At 37.5% G+C, this 21,945-nt stretch overlaps 2 protein-coding genes across 3 annotated transcripts in view; one reads left to right on the top strand and one right to left on the bottom strand.

The window, feature by feature from the left end:
• Positions 1-21,945, top strand: part of LOC141403840 (protein Lilipod-like) — an 84,419-nt gene that overhangs the window by 60,804 nt on the left and 1,670 nt on the right. Inside the window, exons 6-8 of one of the 2 annotated variants that reach the window (XM_073986871.1) lie at positions 3,940-4,619; positions 4,689-4,920; positions 8,136-8,292. In XM_073986871.1, coding sequence (XP_073842972.1) covers positions 3,940-4,619; positions 4,689-4,920; positions 8,136-8,292 — 1,069 coding nt within the window. Of the gene's footprint in view, positions 1-3,939; positions 4,620-4,688; positions 4,921-8,135; positions 9,546-21,945 lie in introns of those variants that run through there. The other variant, XM_073986864.1, reaches the window with a different exon arrangement.
• LOC141403850 (tetratricopeptide repeat protein 12-like) lies at positions 2,280-3,878 on the bottom strand. The gene is made up of 5 exons (XM_073986886.1): positions 3,651-3,878; positions 3,135-3,301; positions 2,817-3,047; positions 2,615-2,737; positions 2,280-2,533 (listed from the first exon to the last, which is right to left on the bottom strand). Exons 1-5 carry the CDS (start codon positions 3,726-3,728, stop codon positions 2,314-2,316), a joined length of 819 nt encoding a protein of 272 aa, XP_073842987.1. The 5' UTR covers positions 3,729-3,878; the 3' UTR covers positions 2,280-2,313.

The raw sequence follows: 21,945 nt of genomic DNA on the forward strand, positions 1-21,945 counted from the left end.
TTTTTAAATCGGTTAACAAATGGCTAAGTTATAGATGTTTAAGTCTTCTCATCTTATCGCCGATAGCTGTGAATTGCAGGGACGACTTATACAAGCTCGGGAATGTGACCCCTAGAACTAAGGGGTAATTAGTGGTCGGAATTATTAACCCATCTGACAGTGGAAGCTTCATTTTACCATTTAGCCTCACACAAATGCCGTCAACGGTAGGCGACCAGACGTCATGAGCGTACAATCATTCGGATATGAAATTATCTCAATTATTTGTCGGTAAAGCGAGGAATTGCAGAAAGGTAGAGGATTTGCAATTGTTTCACTCTATGGGGTTTTGGGTTAGTTGTTTCGGAATTTCATATATGACTGACGACCACTGATGACTGACCATATTAAATGCTTTACACAGACACTCGACTCCTGATTCTTTCAGCTGCTTTAGCTTCACCATTGAAATTCAATCAGAACCAAGGGACAATGAGCTTTGGGCGATTTTCGTCTCGGAAAACATCTGCAACTCTGGTGGTTACTCCTCGACAGGAAGAGATCGAAAACGACATAAAAAACTGTCAATTTTACAGGCTTCGGGGGTTATTAGGGTGACTAAGGACTTTGTTAAGATACTGGACTCCTGGTTGATCCAACTGCTTTAGCATCACCATTGAAATTCAGCCCGGACCAAGAGCTTTGAAATATTCGGAGCTTTCAACTCGGATTATATCTGAAACCGCCTAGGAAACCAGACGGAAGAGTCCGCAAACGACGTATAACATTTCTTTTCGCCCTGAAATAACCCGCGTACCGAAGCTCATCCAACTTATTCGCTTATTCCATCGCCTCTGCTGGGAGGTATTCGACCAGCTGGAATATTGCGAGGCGACAGCAGTCACGATGTCTCGGTAATTCTTCGATTCTACACGAACATCAGAGGGATTGGCAGGTGTCTAAAGCGTTGTTCGGTGCATTCTCTAAATACTTCTCAATTGGTTTTTCCATGGTTATGGAAAGTGCGGCGTTCAGAATTTATGGAGTCGGATTGTCTATTGATGTATATGAGAATAGGAAGATCAGAGGGATTGGCAGGTGTCTAAAGCGTTGTTTGGTGCATTATCTAAATCCTTCCCAAATAATTTTGCAATGGTGAAGGAAAGTGCTGCGTTCAGAGGTTATGGAGTCGGATTGTCTATTGATGTATATGAGAATAGGGAGATTATCCGACCAAAGGGAAATGCAGGGTCGCCACGTCACTTTATTTGTCAAACCATGTGATACGATGGATAGTCAGTCGAACTGTGACTGTCTGCACTAACCCTGGTGACAGCGTCCTCGTCCGCGGTGAAAAATATGGGGCTATATATCTGATCTGAAGAATTGGAACGGCAATACTAGGTGTTAGAGTCTGTGGCTGGTACTGTTCTTGGGTAGATGGCGGGGTGTTGCATAATCTTATGACGACGACAAATACTCTGGGGATCAAGTTGGCGCGCAAAAAGGTCAGACCTGAACAACTCATGAAATGTGTCCGTTCACGGCTCCCTTTTCATCTCACCGACACAAACCTATGGTGGATGATACGGTGACAAACGGAACAAATCCATGATCCAATCCGAACCAGGAGAATCTGAGCAGGCACTTCTTCAGACATCCCGTCCAAAAATAAAAATAAAGACGAACACAAACATTTAGGCTGACGTCCGAATCGTCAGATGATTTCCAGTTTTTAAGCTTCGTCGAAATATTTCAGTTGAACACTCATACATTGTTCCTCGAAAAAGCAAATAAATGCATCAGAAATAAAAATAATAATTGGACAGAGAAGCCATTCCGCAATCGATATGTCTGAAGAGCTGCCCAACTAACAGCAAAAGTCATAACTTCAAAGGCAGCGCAAAAAAGCGTTTGTCATGAAAAAATACAATTCAACGGCCAAATATCCGTTATTGTATTAAACACATTTGCATTTGAAAAACTTCCAGTTCTAGTGTCTCTCGTGACATTTCCAGTGCAGACATCATCTCCGGAAGAAGAAACGAAATCCAGTTCAATACAACGTTTCAAGTAAATATCAAACAAGGAACGTAGGTGATGGACGCTACACTGAGCAGACTGATTATGGTTTTTTCGCCAGTAGTGAAAACATATCTATATGCTGTGTTGTACTATTTACATACAGAATAAAGCAATATAAATGGACGTTTCTCATAATTTGAAGTTTATGCATCTCTTTAGCGTTCCCTAACAGACTAACCATTAACAAAAAAACTTAAATATAAATTACATAAGCATTTTAGTGTATTATTTTTAGTTGTTTTATTTATATTATATTGATTCAGTTTTAAACTTCTCCAAAAAATCATCTATAAATTCACCCTTTTTGGGATTATTCTTTCTTGCCAATTTAATACTGGTCTCGAAATTTTTCTCATCACCCAAACGTTTATATGCCGCTGCACGATATAACCAGCTACGGATATTCTTCTCTTCCAGCTTGTTCAAGACATAATCACAATCCATAATGCCACGTTTGTAATTTTTTAATCTGTAAGAAGTGAAAAAATTAAGAATATCAATATGAGTTTCTGATATTGAATGGTACGGTACGTCTTTCTGAAGTACTTACTTCATATATGCCAAAGCACGATTATTGTATAAAATGGGACTATCCCTTATATGATCCATTGCCTTGGTATACATATTAATGGCCTTTTCATAATTTTGTTTCCGAAATGCTTCGTTGCCTAAACTAAAATTAAGAAAGTAAAGAAAACGTTTTTTCGTATTAAGCATTAAAATATGAATATTAATTAATTAATGCAACTTACGTTCTAAAATGCTGTGCAATCCGTTCACGTTCTCTTCGTGCTTTTGCCCTTTCATCGGCATCCTTTTCAAATTGTTGCATAAATGTAAATTTATCCATAACATCTGGATTAGATTTTTTCTTCTCATCTTCATCGTCATTTTCAAGAACATTTCGATTCAAAACTGTGCGACTTTCCTTAACCGTTACAATAAAGTTATTCTCATCTATTTCATCGAAAATGTTCTTTGGCCTACACAGGGAATTGAAATTAGAGTTTAATCGAGCTTAATAATTAATTTAATAATAATTAATTAATTAATAATTAATTTAGACTTACGCGGCTTTCTTGGATGGGCTAGTACTTTCATCCTCCTTCTTATTAGCATTATTTATATCCTCCAACAATTTCATTACTTGATTCACTTTTGATTCAAATTCCAAAAAGTCTTCATCAAATCCTGGTGGGTTGTTCATGATGTTGGGTATATGTTGTTCCGTTGGAGTCTGATTTCAAAAAAAAAAATCGTGTAATATTTATTTTGACGAATATTCAGTTATGAAAATTCTTTTTCCTATAAACAATCCTGTCAAATGTTGTTGAATGTAAACAAATGTTGCCATAGTTACTATATGCCAGTTCCAGAACCAGCAAGAAGCTACTATTTTTTACTACGATAACAATTTTTCCTTTTTGTTATCGACAAAAATAGTAACAATTAGTAGACTCTTGCAGTTCTGGAACAGACCAATATGGTCTGTATCACATATATATCACATATAAGGTGAGGAACAAATGCTTGATTTAAGCATTTCATATGATTGCTGACAGTTGATTCAGAAATGGGTGACTCACCTCTACTGGAGTGGTTTGAATTTTTTCTCTACATTTACGACTTTGGGCTGATGTCTTGCACACTGTCGCCCAGATCATATGTTCCGTTTTGTGCTTAGGATACTTCAATTTCTGGGACGATTCACAATTCTAATCTTCTCGACTCCACTGAAAGATTGCATAGTCTTGCAATGTTTCAGAGAAGTGATGCGTTCAGGGATGATAAAGTCGTCGCGATCTGATTACCGAGTAAAACATTTTTACCTCAAATAAAACTATTATTTTCTCCTCCTTTTGTTTTTTGTTACAGTTTGCACCCCATTTGGTTTTGTACGTCTTTTTGGTGTGGTGGGTCAAGTTTTGGTCAAACCACATCTGTTACGCGATGTCAATGAGGAATATATAGCATTTCACATGGAAGAGGCTAGTGTCAAACGAAAATTGGCCAATTTGGAATTGCAAAATGTTAGCATTAATGAATCTCTCAACAGTAACGGCAATGGTAGCTATACAACAACGACAACTACATCAAATAACAGCTACATTCGAGGCAACTATGATATGCCAAATGGCAATTATCTGGCAAGCACCATAACATTTAGTGGTGGTGGTAATTATTTAAATTCCTCCTCCACACAAACCACATCCAATCATCATCACAGTCACCATCAGTTTCGTAGTAATAATTTTAGCAATTACTACAATCATGTTAGCCATAGAACTCCATCATTGTCACATTTGATCCAAAGAAAACCTTTAAATGGCGATAGTTACGATAATCTTGCTAAACTCAATGAAAGACTGAGAGAATTAGAGTCTGAACGTAAAGAATTGGATAAATTACGGAAATCATCGGCATTCCAGAGAAATTTTGTCTATCCTCTGGCTATGTTGTTGCTGCTGTTTTTCACTGGCATAACAGTTCTACTGGTTGTGCAAAATACATTAGAGTTGTTGATTGGTATCAAAGCATTGCCTCTTAGCACAAGGGTAAGTTTGAATGCCATAATAAGTTATGTGTATGTTGGAAGAAATTAAATAATAATTTTTTTCTTTTAGCAATTTACATTGGGTATTTCATCATTATCCAAACTGGGGCCAATTGGAGCTGGTCTCGAAGTATGTCTCATATTTTACTTAGGAGCCACTTCAGCCGTTGGTTTCTATACCATGCCATTTATGCGCAATGTTCGACCACAACGGCGCAAAACATCACTGTCACAATTGATACTCAATTGTGCATTAGTGTTGATTTTAAGCTCTGCCTTGCCATTGCTAAGCCGTATTATAGGTAAGTAAAAAATAGAAAAACAGATGACAAAATGTATTGTGAAAATCAGGTTATACAATTTAACAATGTCTAAGGTTTGCAATACCGAAGGAATTTGAATTGATTGGGGTTAGAGAAAATGTCTCTGACGAGAAATTGCACTTGGCCCTTAGTCCTTAGGTCCTCATCGAACAAATAATAGGCTAGTTTTATCTCGCCTAAATGTTTGCAGTTGAAATTTGTTGAAGAGAATGTCATATTTTTAGGGTCTCTTATAAATGAGTACTGAGTAGATTATATTTAAGTATCCTGATTCTTTATGGCAGATGGGAACAAGAACCAGATAACTGACTAAACTATACCAACGAACATATTTACGTTACTATGACAACAACAACCAGGGGGTATCCCACTGCAGCCACTGTAGGATTGACCCGGAACCTCACAACATCCGTGTTTCGGCCAGCGGCTGCCTCCTCAGTGTAGATATGTTTGTATTAGTATCGTTTTTCTGTATCTGACTTTGACTTGCTGAACGCATACATCCCGCCGGTAAATAGCTGTATTTCAGGTTAAAATCCTAGCATTAAACCGCTATTGGTCATAACCGTCTGGTTTTGGTACAGCGCTAGCTGAGCAAAATTGAGCAGAGTATTACAGTTCGCCAGACCTAACCATCGTGTCACCTGATCTGACAAATGTCGTTACCTGGCAACCCGTCATTTCTCTTGGATCAGACCATCTCCCCATAATTGTATCCATTAGCAGGCCGCCCGATTTTATCACCTCTGAACGCCGCACATTCGTCGATCATGGGAAAGCTGATAGGCCGAGTTTCAGAGAGTTGACTAATCACCGCATCAGAGCTCTAGCCAATCCTTCTGATGTTCGGGTATCGGAAAGGACATTCCGAGACATCATCATCACTTCCCAGTAGATGCGATGGGATTAACAAATGAGCGTGATCAGCTTCGTCGAGCCATCCCCTCTGACCCCAGAGTCAGGGAGCTGACGCTGGAAGTTAATAAGTTGGTCGGCGAGCATAAGCGGAACAAGTGGTTAAATCATCTGAAGAGTTGCAACATTGGAGCCGGTATAAGTGAATGGTGGGCAACGATTAAGCCACTCTCGAACCTTGGAAAGAAGGAAGATAGGACCTCAGTCACGTTAGTTACGTTGACTGACACGAAGAGGTGCGCAAGTTGTTCAATCGACAATTTATCGAGCACCCAGGGAGTGACAGGGCGAAGAGATGAGTACAACGTCACTTCAGATCTCTTCCTGCCGAGGATGAACCACCAAAGTTTACAATGGATGATGTTGCGAATGCCATAAGGAACGCTAAATCGCCCAAAGCGTTGTGCCCTGATGGAATTTCCATGGTTATGCTGAAACAGCTGTATGAGCCGGGAGTGGAGTATCTCACTCACTAGCCACACTCATTGTTCCTGAAGCCAGGCAAGGATGCCAGCAAAAGTGAATCGAACAGGCCGATTTCGCTTTTGTCGCCCGTAGCAAAGACCCTTGAGGCCTTAGTCCTCCCCAATATCAGGAATAGCTATCAAGTTGCCGATCATCAGCATGGATTCCGCACGACAACAGGGCTGCACGCCATTACCACATATATTTGTCGAGGACTCAACCAGGATAAGCCGTGTGATAGAACAGTGATGGTGACTTATCAAAAGCCTTTGATACTGTCAAGCACTCCACGCTATTTGAAGACATTGAGCAGACAACCCTCCGGGAAAGTCTGAAACGTTGGGCAATTAATAATATGTGTGGACGCCAGTCGTACGTGGAATTAAGGAACAAGAAGTCCAAACCCCATAGAGTGAAACAGGGAGTTCCCCAAGGTGGGGTAATATTTCCGGAACTGTTAAACCTCTAACTCTCCATTATTCTGCCCCCTCCAGACGTCATCGAGGTCGTAACGTATGCGGATGATTGTACGATCCTGACGTCAGGTACCTTCCCTGATGACATCTGTGAAAAACAGAACTCCTGTTTAACCGATCTTACCACCTTTTCAACTCGAGGAATATGCAGACATCCGCCAAGAAATCTGCGGCCACTCTGTTCACCACATGGACGGCGCAGGTGAGAAGAGAGTTGAATCTCGTGATCGATGGTAGCAGAATTCCGACCACAAAATGCCACAAAATTCTGGTGGTCACATTCAAAAACACGTTCACGTCGTGCCCTCATGGCGCAGCTATCTGCGACAAACTAAAAAGTAGGAACAAGGTCCTTAAGGCAGCACCTTGTTGACCACATATAACGCGACAGGTCGGTATGTGGTAAGCTATGCGGCGCCAATTTGGTCTCCGAATTTATGTGATACGCAATGGGGAAAGATTCAAACTTGTCAGAATGCTGCCCAGAGAACAACAACAAGGTGCCTCCTCAAGTCTTCAGTGGACATGAGGACACAAAGATTCTTCCAGTACAGCAACACAATGAGATGCTTTCGTTGCAGTACTTGTTTGGATGTAACCGTGAGACCCATCCCAATCACCATCTGGTGGTTAGACCCGAAACACCCAGGCACATCAGGAAGGATGTCCACTCTCTAGAGGAAGAGGTCCAACGATACAGGAGAGAACCCCTAGATCAACAGGCATATCAAGCAGGTTTAAATAGCATTCACACGGATGCAGTTGCTAAGACCATAATGAAATATAGTGTGAATAAGTCCTCGGAGTACATCCCCATCCATCGCAGCTGAGGAGCGTCAGCTGCCACGACAAACCAGAGTAGTTTTGGCTCAACTACGCTCGGGATATTGCAGTCGCTTAAAATCTTATAGGGCAAATATCGATCGCACTGTGCAAAACATCTGTCCAGTATGCGTCATGGGCCCGCACGACGCACTGTACATATTCAACTGCCCTGACAAACCTACCTAACTTCATTGAATCTGTGGCGATCTGGATCTGAAGATATACCCAGAGCCAGATTGAGCAGAAGATCGAAAACACAAATATACAATAATGAACACTGTTACAACGCCAACAGGGGGTATTTTAGTGTCTCCAATGGTGCTTTCCACTATGTCTGATCGCCGAAGCCTTTTTTGTATGTGCCCCAATCCGCAATATAATAATATAATTTGTTGATGTTAGTGAACAGGACTATGCTATCAATTCGACTATAAGGAAGATAATAATTTAAAAAAAAAACCTTAAACATTGAGTCATTTTTAAATATCTTCCATTCTTTCTCCTTTCTTTCAGGCATTACAAATTTCGATCTACTGGGCGATTTTGGTGCCATCGAATGGCTGGGAAATTTCCAAATTGTACTATTGTATAATTTAGTATTTGGCACAACAACGGCCCTAGTTGTGGCCAATAAATTTACAGCCACCGTGAGACAAGAATTGTGTGCACGGTTAGTAGAAAATTATGTAATTTTCACCAATTACATGTCATTCATCAACTGATATTTACTAAAACGGCGCACTAAAATCATTCCACTGTCTGCCATGACTGCAACGGGAACAACAAGTGCAGTTTATCATCCCTCGCTTCATCATCAAATTCATGTGCATCCTAATTACCATGGTGGCCCAGCAATAGATGTTGCTGGTAATAGTAAAAGTTCATTACATTCGAAATCATCGCCATCCACCACATCGCCGGCGCTAGTCCAATGGAGACGTGTGGTGGAACAACATTTAAATGGGAATGGTTTTCTTGTGTCGTTTTTAAGAAATTTTGCCAATTTTTATGCAAGACATTTAAAAGTCGAAGCTTAGTTTTTTAAATATTTGCATTATGAAATAGTACGCGCAAATAAGTGATCGATATGTTGTGTGTATCGTCTACTCCTCCTTAAAGAATACTTTAGGTCGATAAATAAAATAAATTATAATTATAACATAACACCCTAATATTATCCCCACATCATTTGTCACTATAAACATCTACTGCATTGTTTTTGTACTAAGAACATTTTTATTTCACATAAATGAATTGTCTCATTGTATTTAGAATTAGAAAATTAATCTATACATTTAATAGAATTGTATGTAAAATATTAACAAAACAAAATTTAGCAACAAATTATACATAATTATAAATAATAATCTTTAATCATATTTATTTGCGAACGAATTTATCATTAATTATTTCTCATTTAATTTTACACGTGTATGTTAATATTTTATTTTATTTATGAATTTTAATTTATATATGAAAGGATTTTTTGAAGTATTAAAAATAATATAAAGACAATCGGAAAGACATTAACATTTTATTTAATATTTACTTTTTCTTGGAACTAATTTAATATAATAATTAGTTCACCACCACCACCACCATATAAATAATGACACTATTTTGTATTTATTCTTAAAGAATCCTTTTCAAAAACATATTAATTTCTTTTCCTCCTAAAATTCTTACAAATTAAGTAGGTTCCCCGCACCCTCAAAATTATCCTTTATGTTTTAAGGTGTCGCAAACTTTCAACATAAAACGAAAGAATGTGTGTCCTTTTCTTCAAAGCTTTATTATATTCTTATTTGATTTTTATAGTATAACTCTTTAGTAATTAAATTATCCTTTAATGTGTTCGAAATATAAAAAACCATCCATGATAAAATAAATTTACTATTAATTTAATGTTAACCAAAAAAAAACCCTGTTGTTTTGGCTTCTTTAAGAAATTCACAGAATTAAAAGATATAAAAATAATGTGAATTATTATTACAGAAAAAAGAAAAGGAAGAGCAATACTTTGCAATGGACATATTGAAAATGATCTAATTGAAAGAAGATTAACAAAATCATGCGGGTATGTTCTGAGACACATTTCACCTCTCACTTCACGTCTCAAGCATTTTGTTCGCCCATTTACTCTTATTTTGCGAGTATTTTATGGACGGACTAGGGCGTACTCTTCCTTTTAAATGTCCCAATGAAGCTTAGCCCCAATAAGTTCGCAAAAAATAGGAGTAAATGGAGTGAACAAAATGCTTGAGGCGAGAAGTGAGAAAAGTGTGTCTCAGAACATTCGAAATTTCGAACACTGGATGAAAAAAATGGTTGAATAGTGGTATTGAGTCTTCTTTGGGCCTACAAAACTTTTTACCGGAAATGTGTCAGTACTGGTGCACGTTTTGGATTACCCCATCAGAACGGTACCGCTTGATTTTAGGGGGTTTTCAGAGATTTAGCAGCATTATCCTACAAAAATGGTTGTAATTTAATACATAAATAGTCTTCTTTGGGGCTACTAAACTTTCCTCCAAAAATTAGTCAGCGCTGGTCCATATTTTATATAGCCTCAGTAGAACGGTATCTCCTGATTTTAGGGTTTTTAAGGATTTTAGCCGTACTATCCTATAGAAATTTCTGAAATATAGTCTTCTATGGGACTATAATAACTTTTCTCCCTAATTTGTCAGTACATTTCTACGTTTTGATATAGCCACTGACATATAGGGGGTTATCATGAACGGCAATCCCCCGTGAATTTTTTCACTTTCTCCCTTAAGTTGTAACGGCGGAAAGACGAAACTCACGGGGAAATTTCATTCATGAAACCCCCATAGAATAAGAACCAGTGTTCGAAATTTCGAACAGTCAACTATGCACACATGTAAAGTCGCGTTTGCGCATGTAAATCATGTTCTTTATATTTTGTAAAACGGTTACATATATTAGCAATAATTCCCCATGATTACTTTTTAATTTTCATTTTTGTATAATCTATTAAAATTAATTTAAAAAGTATACAAAAATATAGGTTTTAAAAATGTACCCCTACTAGGCCGGGGCGATTTGAAAACCTTAATGGGCCCTTCGCGTTTCTGATTCCTGGGGTTGAACTGAGCAAAAAAGTCTACTGGACCATATGTCTACGATGAAAATCGAGCCTCCCGATTTTGACTTTAAGTTTTTTATTGACGTGTTTTGGATATTTTGGCATATAACAGCCAAACCATTGAGATTTTCGATCCAACACAAAGACAAACATTGTAGCCAAGACTGTAATTGAAAACTCTCTAATACATCGCAAAAGCATTGGAACGCTCCTTCAGGCAGTTTTGGCCTTAAGAATGTACAAACTTTTCGGAAAATGTCGATATATGACATTGTGCTACAAAATTTGACCCGAAAAATATTCAAGTGTTCTGATGCAAAATTCTATCGTGTTGGGATCCATGGACAACGAAAATGCCTTTATTTCGTTTGGGTCACTTCGTTTTATTTTTTTATAACGGTAAAAGTAGTGAAAATCTGGGTTTCTTACATTTTCAAATTTAAACGGGCATATCTTATTTTTCCACAACGGATTTCTTTTGATCCTTCTTCCTTTTAAAGGGGTGAATAATGTCTTTTGAATAAGCTAATATTGTTCTAAATCGGTTAACAAATGGCTAAGTTATAGTGGTTTTTTTTTTTTTTTTTTTTTTTTTTTTCTTTTTTTTTTTTTTTTTTTTTTTTTTTTCTTTCTTTTACCATCCCTAATCCTTCTCCTATACCCCCCCCCCCACCCGTCTCTTCCTCTCCTACCTCTTCCTCCCCCATCCAGCAACAACAAACTGGTATCCAGTCGAGCACACACTCACACGCCATCACATCACAACAATCAAATCCATAGATGCAATATCCATCATCACCACACTTACACAACCAACATCACATATACACCAGCAAAAATCACCACACACATCATCACATCACCACACTTTAACGGTCATCATCACACACAGAAACACATGCAGAACCACCAAACAACAGACTACATCAACAATACCAACATTATCCGATCACAACATAACAGGATGATCACAATGGACCATAAGGTCTCCGAGTGGAGTGGCTGCCTTCTACAGCAGCTGCGCATCCTAAAACCTAACCTAACCTAACCTATAGTGGTTTATGTCTGAAAAACCCCACACAAAACCTATAAAGGAATTTCTCATAATTTTCAAAATAAATATTGAACAAAACAAAAAAACATTATATATTTGAAAATTATGAGAAATTCCTTTATAGGTTTTGTGTGGGGTTTTTCAGACATAAACCACTATAACTTAGCCATTTGTTAACCGATTTAAAACAATAATAGCTTATTCAAAAGACATTATTCACCCCTTTAAAAGGAAGAAGGATCAAATGAAATCCGTTGTGGAAAAATAAGATATGCCCGTTTAAATTTGAAAATGTAAGAAACCCAGATATTCACTACATTTACCGCTATAAAAAAATAAAACGAAGTGACCCAAACGAAATAAAGGCATTGTCGTTGTCCATGGATCCCAACACGATAGAATTTTGCAGCAGAACACTTGAATATTTTTCGGGTCAAATTTTGTAGCACAATGTCATATATCGACATTTTCCGAAAAGTATGCACATTCTTAAGGCCAAAACTGCCTGAAGGAGCGTTCCAATGCTTTTGCGATGTATTAGAGAGTTTTCAACTACTGTCTTGGCTGCAATGTTTGTCTTTGTGTTGGATCGAAAATCTCAATGGTTTGGCTGTTATGTGCCAAAATATCCAAAAAACGTCAATAAAAAACTTAAAGTCAAAATCGGGAGGCTCGATTTTCATCGTAGATATATGGTCCAGTGGACTTTTTTGCTCAGTTCAATCCCAGGAATCAGAAACGCGAAGGGCTCATTAAGGGTTTTTTGCTTCCACACAAATCGCCCCACCCTAACCCCTACCATCGATAGGGAGGGGGAGTTTTCAAGGGAAGAATTATTTTATTTGCTGACAGATGAGATTTAATATATAATGTACTAAAACTTGTTTAAAATTTTACCTTTTTCATCCATAAATAATTTTTTAAAAAAAAAGTTATTTTACTGTTCGAAAAATCGACCTAGTTCCTACATCTCAACTTGTAGCAGGTAGATGTGGCTTGCGCGGACAACATGAACATGCTGTCGAATGTGACCCCTAGTTAGTGGTCGGGATTCTGCTACAATCAACCATTGACGTAGTCAGAAATGCATCTCGGAACCATTTCGGGGGTGCCCAATGACACCCGAAATACAGGAGAGGTAGAGGTTAAACTGTTCCGGAGATATCACCACGCCTTGGGAGAACTCCCTGTTTCACTTTACGGGACTTGGACTTCTTAGCCCAATTATGAATATTAACTCCCCATGAGTTTTCTCACTTGCTCCTTTAAGTTGAAGCGGCAGAAAACGAAACTCATGGGAAGTTTACATTCATAATCCAGCCCAATTATGAACGGCCTCTCACCGTGAGTTTTCTCTTTCTCGCTTCCTCCCCTATTATAAACATCATATCGCCGTGAGTGATGTTATGTTCTCACTGTTCCCTTATTATAAACAACAAGAGGGTGAGCAAAACTCACGTTCGTGAAAAAATTAGCTATTACAAATGTAAAAAAAGTGAGAAAAAGAGGCAAATTTCTGCTGAAATTTCTCACTACCGAAATCAAAGTGAGTTGAACAAAAAAATTTAAGTGTGAACATTTATTTTAAAAAATACGAATATTTTGTATCTGTAATGATAATTAATTGTATTTTAGGTTGAAAGTAACAAAAAATAATAAGAGATTTTTTATGTTGTGAGGTTATTGTTGACCTTTTTTTGGACGCTATTTTCTTTGGTTTTAATTTGGCTTGAGGTCAACTTAAAAACAAATGGGCGTTTTTGTTTTTATTCTTATAAAAAGAAAGAAATATCATTATTATAAATTTCTACCATAATGTTTATAGTTGCATAAAACGAATGTTCTTGTTTTTTAAAGCTTAGGACATTGACCGCTAACATTTTTTCAGAGTTCTTTACGAATTCGGTCTGAATCTCTGAATTCTTTCAGAATTTGGTAAAAAATTGGGTCTACCTTCAGTTCCAAGAATGGCATGTAACTATCCACTGGAGTTATATGACTAGGTTTGGCATCGCACCATTAAAAGACGCAGAGTGCTGTGCATGGTGCTATCAATATTTGCCTAAGAATTTAGACGACTGCAATATCCCAAGTATAGTTGAGCAAAAACTACTCTGGTTTGTTGTGGACTTTATTCACACTATATTTGTTTACATTAGAACCTGCGACTATGTGAAAGCTATTCAAAACTACTTGAAATGCTTGTTGAGCAAGGGATTCTATCCAGTATGGTTGGGCTTCCCTCTCTAGAACGTGAAGATCATTCTTGATGGACCTAGTGTGTCGGGCCAACCCACCCAACGTTTTAGTTACAGTACTTGCTCGGGCATTACCGTGAGAGCCATCCCTATCTCACGGTAATGCCCGAGCAAGTAATGTACACGATTTGGATCTTTTGGGGTCGCAGTCTTGGAAAGAATGGGAGATGGTGCTAAACACAACTTCCACTTCATTTCCTTGGTATTCCTCAGAATTTGCCATTTCTGTTATCACCCAAAATGCAACATTAAACATTTACTTATTGTAGCCATTTAATGACGTTTTTAAACGACATTTGTTCACTTTTTTACGATTTTCCAATAAATTTCACGAATTCTTCAGTGTAAATAAACAATTTTCACATATCTGCCAAAACAAAAGAACAGCTGTTACAGATGTTGCCATGTTGTTTTAATGTTGTATTTTTTTTTACCAATATCCATGTTCTTTTACAGTGGATTGTTAATAACTGACATTTTTCTTGCTAGAAATGTTTATTAATTTGAAAATTTATTTATTTTTTATACAAAAAATAAGAATTAATTAATCTCAAAGTTATTTGTGCAAAAATGGCAACACAAATTATTATTTCAAGGGTTCACAAGTCGCGCCATTATTTTCCATTTTCCGACTTGTCAACCCTTGTTCACTTTTTGTGCTCCTCCCTGCTCAATCATAATAGCTCGAGCAGGTGAAAGTGAACTGCAACTCACTTGTGAGTAGCTCCCTACGTGAAGATTCATAATCGCTATGAATCACCTTGCTTGTTTCTGGATTCGACATGCTACTGGCGTCCGCACTTATAATTGATTGTCCAACGTTTCAAACATGGCCATAGGGTCGAAAACTGTATAATTTTTTCGGACGCTGGGGAGGACTAAAGCCTCAAGGGTCTTTGCTACGGGCGACAAAAGCGAAATCGGTCTGTACGATTCGCCTTTGCTTGCTTCAGTAGCGGCAAAACCCTACCCACTTTCCAGACTTCGGGAACGATGTGGGTGATTAGCGACAGGTTGAGAACTCCCGGCATATCCAGCCGTTTCAGCATTACCATGGAGATTCTATCACGGCCCAACGCTTTGGATGATTTAGCGTTCCTGATGGCATTCGCAACATCGTCCTCGGCAGAAGAGACCTAATGCGACGTAGTACTGCCGATGTAACGTGGCCAAACGTGTCTGAGGACCTATCTTTCTTCCTTCCAGGGTTCGAGAGTGACTTAACCGTTGCCTACAATTATTCCGACTCCAATGTTGCAACTCTTCAAATGATTTAACTACTGTTCCGATAATGTTAACCGACCAACCGGTTAACTTCCATTGTCAGTCAGAAATTGTGTACCTTTAATGATTGTATGAATAAATACAAAATCCTAGATCTAATAACACTATGGCTGACTTGCGTATTGTCAGTTGCTTTGTATTCGTGCATGAAACTAGGGGTTCTTAAATCGAGTTCCATACTAGAGTAATTTTATGAAATTGCAGTAGTGGGGAAATCGATTTAAGAACCGCTAGTTTCATGCACGAATAGAAAGCAACTGACAATACGGATGTCGGCCTATGCTACACTGAAAATGCAAACAACTTCTAGTATGCTTTTTTGAATGTACATATTGAGACTACAAAAAGGGGTGGGTTTTGTCCTGTCAGATCCAATTCGGATTTTATGGCCGGGCTAACCCCCAGTTTTTGTAAAAAAATTTATTCTTCTCACACGAATTGTCAAATTTTGTAGATCGATTTAATCGCTTGAGCGCAAATGTAGAGCGCTAATTTTTAAATGAGGAATTCTTAGCTGTATATGGAACGGGTATACGAAAAATTAGGTATGTATGTCTTCTGGGGGTTGAGCTATAGATGCCTAAATTATAACGAATATAGACGAGCGAACAAAAATAAGTTACAAAAACAGGGGGTAAAACTACATTTGTTTGCATTTATTGGGCCTTTATCTCAGCAACGAATAGGAATTTTGCCTTGCTGTCTTTAGCAATATTGTAGCCCTAAACTAGTAGAACTTATCAGTTGAACGCATAAGAAAAACTACATCTAGGGCACCAAAATCGATAAAATACAGAAAATTTTACATAATTTTGTGAATTCTGTTCAATATCAACCAAACTATTAGGAGTAGAACCAAGTAACCTTTTGCAAAAATAATGTTCTTCGAAATATTCTAAAACTCTAAAAAGCTAATTTCATGTTGTTTCAGCGGTATTTTGTATCACATCTTTTTCAACACGTATTTCAAACACTGTCCACACGACCAGTTTACTCTCGCATTTGGGATTTTACACATCATTGACATATCTATTAAATTGTAGTTGAAAATATACTAAAAACAACGTGATAGATGCATTTTACAACAATGGCATGTTCTGTTGTGTATTATATTCCAGCAAATATTTTTCCAAAAGGAAACATTAAAAAATTTTTAACAGTTTTGGAGATATGGTCCGAAATGTATACAAATTATGGAATTTTTAGATATATTATAAGATTTAAAGCAATAAAAACAGTTTTTCGATTTCATTATTTTTCCAAATATTTAATTTCTTGTCCTTATCTACAAATTTGCTTCAGAGGTCAGAAGAAGATTTGCAGTGGTTTCAGAGATACATACAGCCCCGAATTGCTTTAAAAAGTCAATCACCCTTATTACGGTTGGCGTAGTCGTAGACATGCAAGTGTCGTTGGCGTAGTTTACATTTTTCGGCTCGGCAGTCGTCTTATGTGTGGCTCGTCTCAGTGGAATTCGTTGGCAATCGTCGGGTGTGTTGCTCGGCTCGGTGGCATTCGGTTGTTGGTGGCTCGTTGGCAATCGTCGGGTGTGTTGCTCGGCTCTGGGTAATCGGATGCCGTCGGTTCGTTGGCAGTCGTCTGGTGTGTTGCTCGGCTCCTTGGTAATCGGATGCAGTCGTCGGCAATACTTAGCTTGGCAATACTCGGCTCGGCAGAACGATCGGTTTTCGGCTGGGTGACGTTAGGGTGAATGGTGATACTCGGTTGTGCGAACAAATCGCAAGGAGCAAACGAATCGCTAGGAGCGAACAAATCGGCAGGAGCGAACAAATCGCAAGGAGCGAACGAATCGCGAGGAGCGAACAAATCGGCAGAAGCGAACGCCGTTTTTAGATTCGGTTTAAGTGACTGCGGTCAATGCCACACGTCTTATCTTGTACTTCTTTTAACGCTAGCACTCGAAAATTTCAGCGACGAAACCCCAACACCTTATCCCTTTGGGTTTGCGGAGTGAATGAGAATTATTTGTAAGGCGAATCAACAGGAAATACACTGACCTCAACACTCCTTTTAGTGAGGTAGTACAAATCAGGAATAGGTAATACAAGTGATATGTGTATGGTGTTGTTGTCTCTACTGCAGTAATGAGACATTAGGGTGGGTAGTATTTATGGCAGGTAGGGCCGATTTTGATAACGACAGGACATAAAAATAAAATAAATACATTTCAAAATAATTTTTAGGCAAAATTATTTAAATATATTGGAAAACAACTAAAAGAAATACAAAACTTTACTACCCTTATTTTCGTAAGAATAAACTCGGGTTTTATCAGATGACGAACTTTCTATAGAAAATCCGTTAGAGTCCTCATTGAACAATTCATGCAAAGCAATTTTCTTAATTCTTGCACAAAAGATTATTTCAAGCAATTTTTTTTACGATTAAACAAATATTTTTTAATTTTGTGTAAGAAAAAATTATCGTTGTCGTAAATGTTTGGTGTTACCAAAAAATAACACGACGACAACGATTACGCCAATCACTGCACAAACATCTACGCCAAACCATTATTTTGATTGTAAAAATTGTTGGATTGGTTTTTCTTTTTCTGGATTAAAACTTTAAAAATAATCTACTAACAATTCAATTCATTTTTGTTTCAAAAAGAATTCTTTAAAAATGTATATTTTATTTGTACAAATACATTCATAATACCAAAAAGTCGTTACGACACGTCAGCTTCCACCTTTGGATACAACGCCAACCGTAATAAGGGTGAATATTTAACCATGTTTAGATGGGGCCATAAAATCCAAGCTGGACATGACACAACAAACCCCAACTAGGGCTTTTGTCGTTTGGGTCTGTACTTTCAAAAAAAACCTCAGTTCAAATTGTTTGCACAAGATTACCTTAAAAATGTTGAACAGTGTAATCAGGGGCCTAATTACGACATTCGATTCGATCGAGAATTTGCTCGTGAATGAAAACATCGAACTATGAAAACCTATGTGTTCTCCATGGCAGAACTACCAGGTAGTGGTATCACACCAGCTGATCGAATATGAAAAGTCAAATCCCGTTATAAAAAATTATTTTTGTTGTAATTTCCCCAACAACATAAAGAACGTTTTGACATAACATATTCAAAATTTTACGATGCCACTACCTGTGTAATTGTGCCATGGTGTTCTCTAAGTCTGTGTTTAGACACACAAATTTCTCGGGAAAGTAAATTGAGTTTTTGGGAGAGAGCGGAGAGGAAAGAGCTCCTCAATACTCTTTCCTACCCCCTATTGCCTAAAAACTGAATTTACTAGAAAACAGTCCAAAATTATTTATTTTTGTAAAACTTTTTGACTTTGTTGTAACAAATTGCTAATGCATATATGTACCTTTATATACCCTACACCACACAGTGGTAAGGGGTATTATGTCTTTGTGCATTTGTATGTAACATACAAAAGGAAACGAAATAGACCAATAGTTCCTTTTGGGGATATACATATAATCACTTTCTGAGTCGATTTATGCATGTCCGTCCGTCTGTCCATGTATTTTTGTTCGCAACGTACAGGTCGCATTTTTTGTCCGATTCAGCTAAAACTTAGAGACTATAATTTTTTTAGCCCTAGGAAGGACGCTATTGCTTTTGGTGGATATCGGTTTAGATTTGGATATAGCTCCCATATATATTTTCGGCCGATTTGACGTATTTGCTGCACCAAACACGCTATATAAGTCCGATTTTGATAAAACTTTGAATGTTTGACTGTATTCGGTCTAGAAATAAATGTGCTAAATTATATCGAAATCGGTTCAGATTTGGATATAGCTCCCATACATTTTTTCGGCCGATTTCGCGTATTTGCTGCACCAAACACGCTATATACGTCAGATTTTGATAAAACTTTGAATGTTCCACTGAATTCGGTCTAGAAATAAGTGTGCCAAATTATATCGACATCGGTTCAGATTTGGATATAGCTCCCATATATATTTTCGCCCGATTTCACGTATTTGCTGCACCAAACATGCTATATACGTCCGATTTTGATGAAATTTGAAATGTGTGATTTCGGTCTAGCAATAAATGTGCCAAATTATATCGAAATCGATTCAGATTTGGATATAGCTCCCATATGTATTTTAGGCCGATTTCACGTATTTTCTGTACCAAACCCGCTATATACGTCGAATTTCGATGAAATTTGGAATGTGTGACTGTATTCGGTCTAGAAATAAATGTGCTAAATTATATCGAAATCGGTTCAGATTTGGATATAGCTCCCATATATTTTTTCGGCCGATTTCGCGTATTTGCTGCACCAAACACGCTATATAAGTCCGATTTTAATGAAATTTTGAATGTGTGACTGAATTCGGTCTAACAATATTGTGCCAAATAATACCGAAATCGGTTCCGCTTTGAATATAGCTCCCATATATATTTTCGCCCGATTTCACGTATTTGCTGCACCAAACACGCTATATACGTCCGATTTTGATGAAATTTGGAATGTTTGACTGAATTCGGTCTAGAAATAAGTGTGCCAAATTATGTCGAAATCGGTTCAGATTTGGATATAGCTCCCATATATTTTTTCGGCCTATTTCGCGTATTTGCTGCACCAAACACGCTATATACTCGATTTCAATGAAATTTTGAACGTGTGACTGAACTCTGGAAATAAATGTGCCAAATTAAGATTGGGATATAGCTCCCATATATATTTTACCTATTCACAGTGGTGTAGGGTATCATATAGTCGGCCCCGCCCGACTTTGATCCTTTCCTTACTGGTTAAATGTACAGTTGGTGGCGCACAATGTCGCGAGTTCATATTAACTGTGGCCAAAAATAGAAGGAGTTGTCGTAGGTGCATCAATTTTGGTACACGTACCTATTATTGACTTACAATCTTCAGGACAAAAAATTGGGTTGGTCGGTCCACGTTTTGATATAGCCCCGTACCTCCCGATTTTCGGTATTTTGAATGTTTTAGACACAATGACCAACCGAAAGTATTCTAATTTTGTGGTTAGTCTTTGGCAGAGGTATCAAAAATTCCAACAGAGAATTGTGGGCTTAGGTCCACGTTTTGATATAGCCCCCATACAACGGTACCTCCCGATTATCGGTATTTTGAAAATTTTAGCCTGATTATTACACCGAAATTGCTGAAATTTGGTATTTAGTCTTCGTAGGGGGCATTATACCTTTACCTTGAAATTTGTCTGCATAGGTCCACGCCTTCATATAGCCCCCATAGGACGGTACTTCCCGATTTTCGGTATTTTGGAGGTTTTAGCCTGATTATCACACCGAAATGGCTGAAAATTGGTATTAAGTATCCGTTGGGGGACTTATAACCTTCCACTGGAAATATGTCGGTATATGTCCTCGTCTTCCTATAGCCCCCATAGAACCGTGCCTCCTCATTTTCGGTATTTTGAGTGTTGTGGCCTCAATATCCACCCGATATGACTGAAATTTTGTGTTTAGTCTTCATATTGTTTGTGAGCATATTGAATATATCAAACTCTTGTATTCATATATGAGAAATTTCCTTTAAAATTTTTTTTTTGACCGATTAGTGGTCAAAAAGCGTTCAATTTTTTGTAAAAAATCGAATTTTTATTTTCACTGTCCACATTTTTTTTTTAAAAATTGTTATTCTTAAAATTCTCTCGTTTTAAAGCAAGATTATTAGGTACTTAGGTTAGGTTAGGTTCATTCGTTTTCGCACGATAGCCAACACCGCAAAACGATTTGTTAAAAAAGGGGGTATGCTTTCAGTGAGGTGGTCGCTGAAAAAGAGAAATGACACATTCGTCTGCAAACCTCTGCAGCTGGGACCTTTATATATTTGAAGTACTCACTTTTTACAATTCATACAGCAAAAAATATCGATATACACTTTTATACAATATTTTCCCCACTCCACTCAATTTAAAATTTGCTTCAGAAAATTAATAAACTTAGTAATACATGTTTGGGTACATGTAAACACCATATGATTAATATTTACATGCAAACAAAAGTATAGCCAAGTTTATTACATCCCAGCCATGGTAGAACAAGAAAAGGTAGCAGCAATACCCAGCTGACTGAACTGGGTTGTAGTGTTAGTGTCAAATTCCATTCGACATTTTATGTATTTATTTCTATGTTCGATGTATATTAGGGATATATATTTTTGAAGAACAAATTTATTCATCAGAAAAAAAAACTATTTCCCATAAAGACGGCTTCAGATCATTGACATGTAACCTCCTCCAGGTCCGAACGACATGCCGCACACTAAAACATCGCTTATAGAGGCGGTACAATCCCCCTTATTACGGTTGGCGTAGTCGTATGCATTCAAATGTCGTAGGCGTAGTCGTAGTTTGCATTTTTTATATGATGAAAAATTATATAATACGAACATTTTTGTTATTTTACAGTATCATAGATCCATAAAATATCGAAAGAAACACATTCATCATTCCCTGGACGGATTTCTTAAGCTATAAATAAAATTTATTTTTTTGATACGACAAATCGGTATCACGTATGGCGTTGAAATGCGAGGAAAGAGTCGTGACCGATTTTGTTAACGACTGCATATAAAAATAAAAACAAATCAATTTCAAAAAAAATTTTTGGCA

This window comes from Musca autumnalis, unplaced genomic scaffold (genome assembly GCF_047663935.1).
Source record: "Musca autumnalis isolate F117 unplaced genomic scaffold, ASM4766393v1 scaffold_1, whole genome shotgun sequence".
Lineage (NCBI taxonomy): Eukaryota > Metazoa > Arthropoda > Insecta > Diptera > Muscidae > Musca > Musca autumnalis.